The sequence below is a fragment of the Mya arenaria genome, chromosome 7, assembly GCF_026914265.1.
Source record: "Mya arenaria isolate MELC-2E11 chromosome 7, ASM2691426v1".
Classification (NCBI taxonomy): Eukaryota; Metazoa; Mollusca; class Bivalvia; order Myida; family Myidae; genus Mya; species Mya arenaria.
The window spans coordinates 17,387,133-17,400,701 of NC_069128.1; the positions used below are offsets into that span (position 1 = coordinate 17,387,133).

The 13,569-nt window shown below is 35.1% G+C and overlaps 1 protein-coding gene across 1 annotated transcript in view; it reads left to right on the plus strand.

Annotated features, from left to right (window-relative positions):
* Positions 1-13,569, plus strand: part of LOC128240971 (uncharacterized) — a 94,645-nt gene that overhangs the window by 53,767 nt on the left and 27,309 nt on the right. Inside the window, exons 34-42 of the mRNA XM_052957958.1 lie at positions 547-677; positions 1,382-1,563; positions 2,163-2,334; positions 3,683-3,811; positions 5,574-5,690; positions 6,196-6,283; positions 7,756-9,000; positions 10,457-10,502; positions 11,226-11,309. Of these exons, the coding sequence (XP_052813918.1) occupies positions 547-677; positions 1,382-1,563; positions 2,163-2,334; positions 3,683-3,811; positions 5,574-5,690; positions 6,196-6,283; positions 7,756-9,000; positions 10,457-10,502; positions 11,226-11,309 (2,194 nt within the window). The remainder of the gene's footprint in view (positions 1-546; positions 678-1,381; positions 1,564-2,162; positions 2,335-3,682; positions 3,812-5,573; positions 5,691-6,195; positions 6,284-7,755; positions 9,001-10,456; positions 10,503-11,225; positions 11,310-13,569) is intronic.

Consider the following 13,569-nt stretch of genomic DNA (forward strand, 5'->3'; position numbering starts at 1 on the left):
TTACCGGAGTTTGATATGGTGATTAGTTACATCAAACATTTCGAAAAACCTGTTTTCAAAATAATGTCTTGACAGTGCTCCGTCAGACGGCCGTATTGTGAAAAAGTTTATCGAAGTGTTTTAAAAATCCAAACTCTGGTAAAAGACCAAAGGCAGGGCACCGTAAGCGGCGTAGAGTGAGTTATGTTTCATATAAAATGGTGAAGAAATAGGAAAGTTATCTTTGTTTAGAGTCTTTATTTGAAGCAAAATATTGCCTTCTGACCTAGCCTTTATGACGCAATTCATCACGTGGTATACACAGTGTGTATACCAAGTGATAAATTGCGTCATAAATGCTACCTCGGAAGGCAATATTTTGCTTAGAATGAAGGCTTTAAACAACGATAACTTCACTATTGCAAGCCGATGACAGTGTGCTAAATTATCTTTTAAAAGCAGATAATTATAGTATGTGTAAAGTCCTTGAAAAGTCCTTGAATTATGTAAATGAGGTACTGTATGAACCATGTGTCAATAACAAAACCTTCTGTTCCATCCCTGCAGTAAAGAGCAAGCGTTATGAGTTTAATCGTTATGACCTGGAGATGAACACACCAGGCGGGAGGAAGTCCCGTGTACGCAGGGGTGAAAAACTGACGAGTTTCGTGGTGGATGAGGATACCATACTAAGGACGGTTGGTTGACTCTTTTTTCACAAATATTTTGCTGGTTCAATAAATGGGAAATGTTTATGTCAATTTTTTTATATAAATATTTTTAGATCTTATTTGACTTGGCAGAAAAAATACTAAATTATACGATACTATTTGGAATGATGGGATGCTGATACACATGGGCAGAAAAACTGCAGTCATTTTCATAAATTCTTTAATAAAGGATGAAAACCCCCAATCTGATCAACCTTTTAAAGTAATGATCTGCCAATTCAAAGATTGTCGGGCCAATGATTTTGTTTAAAATGCCTTATTTTTATTTAAGAGGTAATTTTTGGCCGAAATCAAGGTTACCAGAATAACAAGATCATTTAGGTGTACATTGTGTTAAACTGGATGCTAATACATGTAGTTATTTCCCCACCCCCTTCCCCCCTGGTACACATCACCATGACCACCAAAAACCCCAAAAAACACTTTTTAATTTGTCTTGGACGGCCACAATGATCTTTTTTTTTCATTATATAGAAGGTGAATTCCAGAAGTAAAAAAGCTTTAAATGAATTACAAGTTATTCAAATCATTGAATTTGCTTCCAGACAGGATCTAGCTAAATTTTTTTTTTACTTTTGGACTTGTCCCTGTAGTTTTCATTGTATTATCAATGAAATGACAAGCTTGTTTGTTTATCTGATACCTTTAAACATCTTTTGTTCATCTTGCAGCCAATATCAGAGAGTTACATGAACAATGACATCATCAAATTATTGATGTCTGAGAGCTGGATGCCTGAAATGGACCCCAATTGTGACTACAATGATTTTATGGGAAAACTTATCTCCGGTCTTGACAATGATAATCCGATCGTGTATGATCGTGTGTGTAACTACATCACTAACATCTTTGAGTAAGTCTTCGATCCTAGTATTTAGGCAATCTTTTTTAACAACATTCTATGATTCTCATGACTGCAAGCCCATGCCAAAATTCAGCGCCTGCCATTGGATAAAAAATCTGACTCTCAGATACCGATCGAATATGTTTTTAAAGGCACAATTATTAAGCTATACAATTTTAAAGTAATCAAAAAGAAAACATTTTTAACTGGTTTGGTTTTGAAAATATTGAAACGAAAAAGAAAATATAAATACGAAGGCTAGAAATTAGATTTATTCCGTAAATACAAAGAGAATAAAGAAAACAGAAGAAAAGAGATATACAAGTTTTCCAGCAGTAGAAAGATTTAAACCCATCTCTCTGGATTTTTAGTTCTGGTCATTTACCTCTCTGCCATGGAGGCCTCTGAATACAGAAAATTACTTTTGATTTTCCAATTTAGTATGTTTCAGTTGATAAGAGAGAGAACCTTCATCCTTTTAGTCATGCAGCTTTTCAATATTTGCTAAACTTAAGCACCAAAGTTTACTATACTCCAATTATTTTCAATGCAATTTTTCACTTTATTGCCTTCAAAATGTAACTAATATTTCATTCCTGTTTTGCTAGTTCCCTTGGTCTACCAGAAGAAATATTGGACATGACACATGGGAAACTGGGTAGAAACATGAACCACATAAACTCATCCATCAAGCAAACATCCATCAAAACAGCGCAGATGTTGGGACAGGGACGAAATGATGTAATAATCTACATCTTGCCCAAACTGACTGACCCTGAGGTGAGTGAAAAATGTCCTGGTCACGGCACCAAAACGTTCACAATTACTTAACATCTCACTGTCTTTCTGTTTGTCTGTTTCTTTTGTGTCCAAGCTGTACCTTTGTTATGCACAGTGTGATTTTCAAATAACGGAACACAGATGTAAGTCATACAAATGCCACATATCGCATACGACACCCACAACCCTTCCACAACATCACAAAGGTTAATAATTTTGGAAGGCTGCACATACATAAATGCACATATGTGCATATCTAGCCATGTTTGAGGGGTTAATTTATCATGCAAGGGGAATTTCGAATAAGCAGATTCCACGGTCAATCCTGATGTAATAGAATGTGCAATATACATGTAGTTAAGTATTAATATGACTTTGATATTTATACTTTCTTCAGTAGCCAATCAGAAATCAGCAGCAGGAGATATCACGTTTCGAACAGGGTGACTTTAGTCAAGCATCAGCCACAGATTATCCTGTTATATCATATTACTGTGAAATCATTAATGTTCGTGGGCATGAAATTTCATGGTTTGCCGAAAAAAAAACAATTTCGTGGGTACTTGAATTCGTGGATTTTCATTTTTGAAAAAAAAAAATCGAAGATGCGATCGTCCTTGATTGTCTGCATAATATCCACGCGCTGGCCCGTGATTTCCGTCTTCTACGTCACTCGGTTTATGACACTCGCTCATGTGGTACGACATGCCAATTAGTGCATATACCCATGTCACTTATCGATTTAATTGGGAATAAAGGTAATAAAAGAAGATGTAACCTGATCATAAATACAGATAGGAGAGCCATTGAATGCCAATTAAGAATTTTGCAAACTGTAAAAACACCGAAAAGGTGCGTATAATGTCACGTCCGGTGCATAGTAACCTTTAATGTACTAGTAATCGATTAATTATTTCATTAAATAAAAAAATCGAGTACAGACACTCATCACGCACATCTTATAAACTTGGAGATTTTCATTAACAGCACACGTTTAAACACGTGCTTATAACTGTCATTTGCTGCATAAAACACATTTAATTGATTTGGTTCATTATTTGTTAAAGGCAGAACTTTATAATATATTAACAGAATAATGATCGTAAGTTATACAGTGAGACAGGTTTTAACACTGTATACTGCGACCTCTGTAAATAATATACTAGAGTATGTACGTAACAAGGCAATTGAAAAAGTGAATAAAGGGTTTATATTTCGTGGGATCTTGAATTCGTGGATCACCCAACCCACGAAAACCACGAACATTAATGCCCCACGAACATTAATGATTTCACAGTATTCAAACATTGAGTATTTAAACTGATTGTACTATTTATAACTTACTCAGGACCCAATCAGAAAAGCAGCAGCAGATGCCATCACATTGCTGACAGGGGCACAAGACAAGGATCAGCTTCTGAACATTTTAGAGCAGATGGGGATTACTAGTGGCGTGTACAACAGTAAAGAAGATGAGGTACGATGATGTTTGATGTAAATACAGTAAACCCAACGAGTTACACCCACTTTCCGTTTCCCTCCGCAGATTTTTGCTATCGCGGCCAACACAATGATTTTATCAACTGTCCGTGTTCCTTGGAGTTTGAATTTAAGGCCCTCGGAGGGTGATCAGTTGACTGAAGATTAATGAACTCGGCGTTCCTCGGAGGGGTTAACTCCGCGAAACTCTGCGGACACTTGATAAGAATCCATGCTAAAGTTATTTTTTATTAAAATTTTCAACCGATTACGACGGCTCCAGTAAATTGCTACATGTACATGTATTATTCTTTTTCCTCTGCCCATTTTGCATAATTAGCTTACCACAAGAATGCAGTCGTATTTCACTAGTTGGACATGCATCTTATAAACGTGTTTTTGCTAATGACTGATAAACACATTTCATCTGAGGAAGGCTAGGATACACATTTTCGGAAAATCAGGAGGTCAAACACGCGTTCAAAGTTCACAGCGCATGGTTTTGAAGGCCTTCTTGCCTCTTTTTCTGTGGAAAATTCCATTAAAAGTCATAGCTATTTTTAACCACCAATAATAAATAGTATATTCTTCATTGTATTCATCACATGCTTGACGTCAGAGGTCATGGTTCAGAATCGTGTAAATAGTCGGCTGCTTTATGATGCAATAAAATTAGTGGCAATACTGTAATGACTCAATATTTATTATTCAAGACAATATTCAATTGGCGTTTACGGACATAAATACAAATTAAACGTTGGTACATGTAAGAAACTTTTACGCTGAACAATGTGCATAAGCATAAAAATAAATAACTTCTAAATAAGAATGATTTCTTGCTTATCTGATTAGACTCGGAGTTCCGCCGCGGGATCATAAAATCGGACAATTCTCAACGCTATCGTTCATATTAAACCCGGCGGTAAGCCAGCCACTCTGAGGAACTCGGGGTGGATTTTAGCGAGGGCAACAGTTTTACCCTTGGAGGAAACCCGCGATCATCAACTTTATCCCTTGGAGTGAGCGAGGAAAGTGGGTCTAACTCGTTGAGTGTACTGTTTAAAATTTAGCCTGACTTGACAAAAAATGCAGCATATTTTATTGTCAACATCACATGTGTAGCACATTTATTGACATTTAATCTTTGCAGATTTATTTTACTGCTTCCTATATAGACTAGAACAGGTTACAGAACACTAATACATGAATCGTCAACAACAAAATTGTTGTCCAAGTTGAAATGCGGCTGTTTTGCGGGTTTTGTATATTTGAGTTTATCAAGGTTACCCTTGCCTATTGGCTGCATTATGGCTTGACGCCGCTATGATGCTATCACAACTTAAATTGTGTTTTTAATTTCAAAAGTGACATGAGTTCGAAGTGGCTGCAATTCGCAATCAAATATTGAAGCTGGAAAGACTTGAAAAACAGAGTGTAAGATAGAGATCTGGGTGCAGTACCTTAGCTGTTTTCAAAGAGACCTTGATTCATTAATGTGCTTGAGGTAAAGCACCCATGCACGGGATACAACCATCCTCGGTTGAGCCAGTAATGAGTATACCATTTTCCTAGTACTATTCTTTTAATGACAAGCACCAGGCAAGAGAGCTATTGGTACTATATTTAAAAGTCTTTTGGTTTGACGAGGCGAGGGCTTGAACCGCTGACCTTTTGGAACCAAAGCGAATACACTTCAACTGGGCTATCTGTTTGACATGTGTTGTGTTGTTTGGATGTAAATGGTATTTATTTTGTTACAGGAGTATGCCCTGTCCGTGCTGGCTGAGAGGTTTGGGGACCAGGGAGAAGACCCACAGTACTTTGACCGTATCCAGGACTGGGTGAAGGGTACCACCCCTGGCATATTTGAAGATGAGGTAGAATCCTTATGATAATAAAGAGTTCTATTCTTCTGTCAAATATGAATGCTTTATTATTTTTCCTACTACTGTCAATAGAATTCAGTACACTGCTCTGAAATCCTCTGAATGTTCTATAAAAGACTTCTTCAAGAGAATGATAAAATTGAAAAAACATCAAGCGAAAATGATATGAAAGAGTTTAAACTGCCGATATCATTAATTTTGCATTGTTTTATGTTGGTTTATTACATCAAATCTGTGTCGTGAATTTAAGATTTACTAAAAGAGATGTGTAAAACGTAGAAATAAATTCATGTTTATGGCCTGAATTTATATCATTTTGGGATTACCAGATTAAAGGTGCAGAAAGGTCTCACTTTAAAATTGGCACAAAAAAACACAACTTTGTTGAATTTAAAATGACTAAAAGTGTCTTATCAGGTCTGCAATCCAAACATCTGTACAATCATGTGAAAAATTAAGTTTACCGGTAATAGTTCATTGTATTGCTTTACATCAGCAGGGGGAGGACGGCATATGGCAGGATGGATCAAAGTTGTCACTGCAGTCCAAGGAGAAGTCTTTCCTTTCAGAAGGCGGCAAGTCAGGTATGTACTGTTTTATCATCGGCCTAACAAAATAGGTTTGTTTTAGGCTACCCGGCTGATTGTATGGGGGTTTTTTTGCTGACAGATTTTTTTGCTCTCCGAAAAACCATAATTCAATTTTGTGGTCCAGCTAGAAGGGATTTACAGTCTATACACCAAAAATGAATGTTATTCCTACCAGAAATTAGAAGAATTAGTATATAATTTGTACGTACAGTCAAAACTCGTTGACTCAATATAGCATTGGTTCGATACCCTCGTTGGCTCGAACCTGATTTAAGGACTAATTTTATTTTACTATATGTTCATATGAAATTCGATGGGGTGAAGTATTTTGGCCGGTCCTTGGTATATGGCTCGTACAGGTTTTCAATGTTACACTGTTTGTTAAGCAATGGAGTAAAAAATAGTTATAAACCTACCTTAATTGTTCGGGCCCATAACCAGAAACAAACCTTTTTGTGGGCCTATAAGCTTGTATGTTTATCAAAGAAATAAAAGTTGAGGTTTTGTCATGACCTTGGTGTCATAGGTGCCGGGACGAGCAATAAATATGATACTAGAGAATTTACTGATAGCAAAAATATTAAAATGTATGAAAATGACATTTTTACAACTATTTTATTTTTTGTCTTGTAAAGAGCAATTTTTCGCATAAATATCTGCAAAAAAAATGATATACTGGAATGCTGACAAAAAATCAGATTGTAGATTTTCATATTTCTGTTCGTAAATTAATGTTTTATGGCTTAAACTGTTACTAAGTCGGTTTAAGACAAATGCATAAAACATCAGTTTTTGAATTTAAATATAAAAATCTGCGATCTATTTTTATCAGCAGTCTTATATAACTGGTTTCCATGGATTTTTGCAAAAATTGGTTCTTTCCATGACAAAAAATAAAAAAAGTTGTCAAAACGTTCAATCTGTGAGAGTGCAGCTTTAACCATATGAACATTTTCTGCAAAGTTTTGTTGTATAATGTAGGTCATGCCGGTCACTTGACATTATTAAGGTATTCAAGCCAATAATGATCTAATTACCAGATGTTCTCTGTTGCCCATTATGTAAATTTTTTATATCTGGTGACCCTATATAATATTGTTATCATTAAAATGTAAGGGTTTTGTTCGTGATTAAGAATCTGTATAAAAAATGCACAAAATAAAATTAGATTAAAGAGTCTTTTAAGAGAATTTTTCAAGTTTCCAAGGCAAACTTTACTTTTTTTTTCTGCTCATAAAATGCTTTCAAAAGATACCAAAATATTATGATATTACCAGACATATAAAATAAGCCAATAATGGGTTAGTTTATACTAATTTATTTCAGAGGGATTGTAAAGACAGCTTTGAGCTGATTTGAAATCGCTCTAGATTTCTATATAAAAATAGCTTTAAGCTGAGTTACATGTATGTACTTTGACTTTTTGTAAGTTTCTGTCCTTTACCATAATGGGACTATTTTTGTAGTGATTGACCGGTATGACACCAGTGGTCAGAACACAATGTACGCTGAAATGCCTGCAACCCCTGGATACTCGTCAGAAAACAGCGAACTGGGCTTCTCTAGGGGTGTTAGTATGATAACGATCAAAAGCGCTGGTCAGAAATCGAACAACAGCCGTTACAATGCTAGAATGGAGTTGTTAGACAGAGGTGGTGCGTCAGTTATGCCGACTGACCGATATGAAATGCCGACTCCCTTGTCGGACATAGATAATGATGCTTTTATGTTGGACGGATATACTCTTAAGGAAGTTGATGAGGACAACGAAGATGGAAGTCCTTTTATGAAAGATCCGCTTGCATTATTTGATGATGATGATTATGATGATGATGAGGATGTTGGAGGATTAGAAAGAGGCTTGAGTAATCTTAGTGGTAGAGATGTTTTAAAGTCGAGAGAAAACTTGATATCTCGTGACACAGCAAGAACTAGGGATTCTTTTGAAGGGATGCGGCTCAAGGAAAGGACCGCAACAGAATTATCTCAGGTGGGTCCTCTGCCAAAGTTTTTGGCTAGGGACAATACTGCACGTAACTTTGATGATGTTTCCACAGACAGTGCTATAGAAAGCGCTATTTCGATTAGTGAGTATGCCACTTCGCATTTTTCTGAGAAGATGACACTTTCCCATCTTGAGCAACAGAGCTCTCAACAGAGTCAGGTTTCAGAAGAAAACAACATGTTTGATGTAGACCAAGTGTCCAACTTGGAATACGAAGGTGACTTTTACGATACTGACACTAACAAAAACTTTGAAGAAATTTACCGCATGAAGCATGAATTAGATATAGCTCATTTACATATGCATGGACTTGATTATCAGGCTAACCAAAATAACCTCAACAACTCAGGAATACTTAATAGCGTGAGACCCACGGTTTTAGAAAATAACTATGTATTAGGTCTTGACACTATTACAAGCATGGCAGAGGAGAGAAGTGAATCAACTGATGATGACGAAGAAGTAGAACCAGAAAGTGGAAAGATATCAGTAATTGTTACCCCAAGGGGAGGATTGTCTTTCGCTACACCCAGGGACTCTAATTTGGCTACACCCAGGGGGTCTAATTTGGCTACACCAAGCGGCTCCAACTTGGCTACACCTAGGGGATCCAATATGGCACCATCGAGGGGATCAAATTTAGCCACTCCTGTTGCAGCTTTCCTTGGAACACCAAGGGCACTGCCAGGGATTTCAGAATTTACGGGTAGATTTGATTGATGGGTGTTGGCTTTATGTGGATTGGATTCTTTTCTTATGTCTGGTGGATGGGACTCTTGAATCTTTTCTGTTTTGGGTCTTGATTACTAATACGACAGGTGGATGGAGATTTGGGGCTTGATTACTAATATGACAGGTGGATGGGAGATTTGGGGCTTGATTACTAATATGACAGGTGGATGGGAGATTTGGGGCTTGATTACTAATATGACAGGTGGATGGAGATTTGGGGCTTGATTACTAATATGACAGGTGGATGGGAGATTTGGGGCTTGATTACTAATATGACAGGTGGATGGGAGATTTGGGGCTTGATTACTAATATGACAGGTGGATGGGAGATTTTGGGCCTGACTCAGTTTTAGTTGGGAGTGTTATTTTGGGCTTGACTCACAGGTGGATGGGATTTTTTTTTGCTTGACTCTTAGGAGTGAGTGAGTTTTGGGCCTGACTCCCAGGTGGATGGGAGTTGATCAATACCATGATTGGTGGATGTTTCAGCAATTCCTTATTAACTGTGTTGATTGTTAATTTTTTGTTCCACCTGCAAACCATGGCAGACAGATAGCGTAGAATTTGACTGGTGTTGTCTTTGGTTAGATCTTCTTCATCTTCAGTGTCATACTCTTGTTTCCAATTTTTCTTCTGAATTACTTGATGTAGAGACTTCAGACTTGTAATGCACATTGGATCAGAGGATCAGTAGATGACCCCTATTGATTCTGGGGTCAGTAGGTCAAAGACATGATGACCATATCTAGAAAATGGATTGGAGCTCCCAATAGGTAACATCTGATTCAAGAAATGCAAGAATATCCTTAAGTTGTTTATAGACTTTGGTCTTGGTTGTGATGGTATGTGTTGAACTGATGTTTTTAGCTACTGATATTTTTGTCTGCAGTGTTAAGAATAATTTGTGTTGTTGTTGAAACCTTACAAAACTAACTTTATAACATGCTATGAAGAAGTTTAACATTCAATTTTTGATTTGATGCTTTTATTTCAGCTGTATTTAGCATGTTGCTTTATAATCACATACTGTTTTAACATATTTACGTTTTTTGTTGATTAGATAACAGTGTTATCTTTTTGCATAATTATGTAGATAATAAACATAGAAAATTGCTGATAACTCATTTTTTTTTCCAGTTTTGCTTGTTCTGTTTGTAATTTTCCAAAAACTAATTATCTATAAATATGAAATGTGGTCACACCTTTAAAAATCAGTTATACATTTGAAGAACAATATTAGCTGTAGACTTTAATTTTAGTAAAAAAAAAGATAGAATGTTGTAATATTCACACAAAAAGAGTTGGTAAAACTTGATAATTTAATGATTTTATTATAATTTAATGATTGTATTATTATAGATGATCATAGTTTATATATTAATTGTTTGTGGACATGTAAGTTATTATAATCATATTATTTTCCATTTTAGGTAAAAAGGATGCAAAAACTCCGAGATCAAAAAGAGGAGACACAGGGTACATTTTTTTTTTTATAAGCTTCACCATCAGTTGTTTGAAGAATAAGAGTCAAATATTTTGGTGTCATCAACATTGTTGTCTTACAAAAACTATTTTGTTGGACTTTACTGAAAAGCAGTTAGTTTGATGAATATGAAACATGATACATATGTTTAAAGTATGACTGTATGTATATATGTAGCAAGTTCCATAACTCTGGGTAAAATATATGTCAAGTTATTGCCTTGATCTTCTACAAAAAAGACAAGCATCAGCTTACATTTGTGATGCTCTTGTTCTCTGTTATATCATCCAGCACTTAATATAAATTAAAGGACCAAAACCTTAAGTTGAATTATGATTTAAAAATAAAATTAAACGTTTTAATTGCAAAAATAATATAAACTTAGGCACTGTCTGAACTAATGAAGCAAACAAAATTTTTAGAAGTTAATTATTACCACTCAGATATATTCATTTAATAAAGCGATTGTGAGATATAAATTAATGTTTATTGATAAGCTGGGGCTTTTAAGCCTATAGGCTTTGTAAAAATATCTTTAAATCATAAACTCTTTGGTTTTGTTAAAACAACATTATATTTCTATACGGTCAAAAGACTGAACTTATTAGGCCAAGACAGTGGAAATTTAAAAAAAAATAAAATCACAGAGCTTTGAGAATTATATTAAAATACTATTTTTTTACATTTAAAATAATTTTGCAATGTTATCATTACAGGTCGACACTTCGCAAGCGTCTACAGGATATGGATGGATTCTCCACCATTTCCGACAGATCTTCATCAAGTAGACGCAGTGGAAGGTAAGAATTGAGGCGGCATTCTTGTTCCTTTGAGAGATATTATACAATAGATATTACTTACTGACTTAGAATTCAACCTCATTGGCTTACACATTGTCAATGCAAAATCTGACGCAAGGAGTTTGTATTAGATGATAGGCAGAAGAGGGACCTTTAAATGCCCGCGAAAGTTGAAATTCTTAATGATTAAGCATATATGTAGTATTAACTGACTGCCTACCTGCAATTCCATTGGCTGAAAATGAAGGTTGTATTCTAGAGTTCTAAATTCTAGAGAACATATTCTTCCATAAAAATCTTATTAACATTATAATCATAGACTAAATAATTATGTGCTGAAATATTTGTGCATGTATCTGTGTTTTCGTAAGATAATGGTGATATTTCTTTGGTTGTAGATTTCTGATTTCAGCTGAATTTTATTTTTATGATTTTTTTTTATGTATGTAATTGCTCCTGTTCTTAAATTGTTCAGACATAGCTGCCAAAATCTTTGCAAAACTAAGATTTGACCATATATGCAAGGTTATCATGGTAATATGCAAGACTTCCAATGACTGAAAAGTCATGACAAAATTTTAGGTCAATTTTGCTAGCTTTGACCTGCAACTGCTGGCCATTGTGATGGTGGTGGCATGGGATTGCTGATGTACCACAAAACTACCCCAGACTGTTTATATAGTTTTCAGGGCTTGGTACCATGATTTGGCTTGTTATTGTACCAGCAATTGTGGCAGCTGAGCAGCTGGACCTCTAAGATTTTCTTTTATACGTCTTTCTCAGTGTGACCTCAATCTTTTTCGTAGGAGAAATTTCAGTAAATTTATCCATTGTTGCATAAAAAAAAGTTGCAAAATTTGAAACTGGTGCTAAAGGAGTAAAACTTTGACCAAGTGTGGTCAATCGATTGAAGTCACCAGTAATAGATTGCATAATTTTGGACTCGAATACCGCTACTTGTTTCTATTTTCCATTAAATTATGGAAGATCAATATCATAATTTATATAAGATATTTAAAGGCTAAAAAGTTAACGCTTCATATTATTGAAAAATAATCATGAAATAAGCATGCATGTTCATTTATTGTTGAACACATTTGCTTTTATAACAATTTATTACAGAATGTTTTTCTTTTGCTTCAACTTTAGTTTAAATATTTGAATGAACTTCTGATTTGGATAAAATATTGAAAATTGTTCGAAATTACTTCATCGCTTAATTGATTTTTCCGATGATGGATTGATCAGTTTTGTAACTGGTGCTTGATTGTCAGCGTTGCTTGCATGTTGCAGCATAAGTCAAATGAATGACTTGGAAACTGAGTTGAGTACAGATGAGTCCTATAGCCTTCGGCACCATCGGTTATTTCACATACGGTACATGTCGCAGTGTTCATATCGTAACGCACCTTGTACATTTAATAATATGTACACATTTGATACAATGTTTGGCTATAGAAATATATATTTGTATGAGATTATGAATGTAAGGGTTTGGAACATGTCTTCCTATTGACATTCACTTCAACATTGTATTCATTCACAGAAATCACTTAATTACTATATATGTGTAATAGGTAGATTTACTTAATGTACTAAAATTCACTAATGTCTCAATCAGATAAATTACCAAATTTTATTATATTAATACCTACAAGATTCCTTTTTGTTCATACTTGGATGATAACGCTTATGGTGCTGTTTTTTTTACTCCAAAGTACATTGATTATGATTTATCATGGACAATGTGTTTCAGAACTCCAGTAAGTGCTAAAGTTTCAAGAAAACCCAGGCCTAGCTCCCTTACTTTTATTAGGTACATTGGTATTGTGTTGTAAACTGTGGATGACTGAAAGAATTGAAGATAGGTTTTTACAATCTTAAGTAATATATTTAAAATACCTAGTTTACGAAACTTAGGGCTAGTTTTAAACAATGTCCATGTCCAGAACATCATTTTCAGCGTTACTGGCATATGTGTTGTTGTTATAAACCATTAACCTTGACCATAACTCGAAAAGCGTTCAAGATAGTTGTATGATTCTTGGTATACATGTTGCAAGAGACAATATTCACATGTATACCAAGACCTGTGACTCTAGCTTTAATAATTGTTGAATTATTCCCCTTGTTTGTCTTAAAAAAGAGAAAAAGCAAAATTTGCATTTGTTCTGGGGTAGATCTATTGTGGATCTTGTTAATAAATTGGCATGCTTAATTGAAGTTGTTTTCAAACCAACATCTCAATGTAACCCAGGTC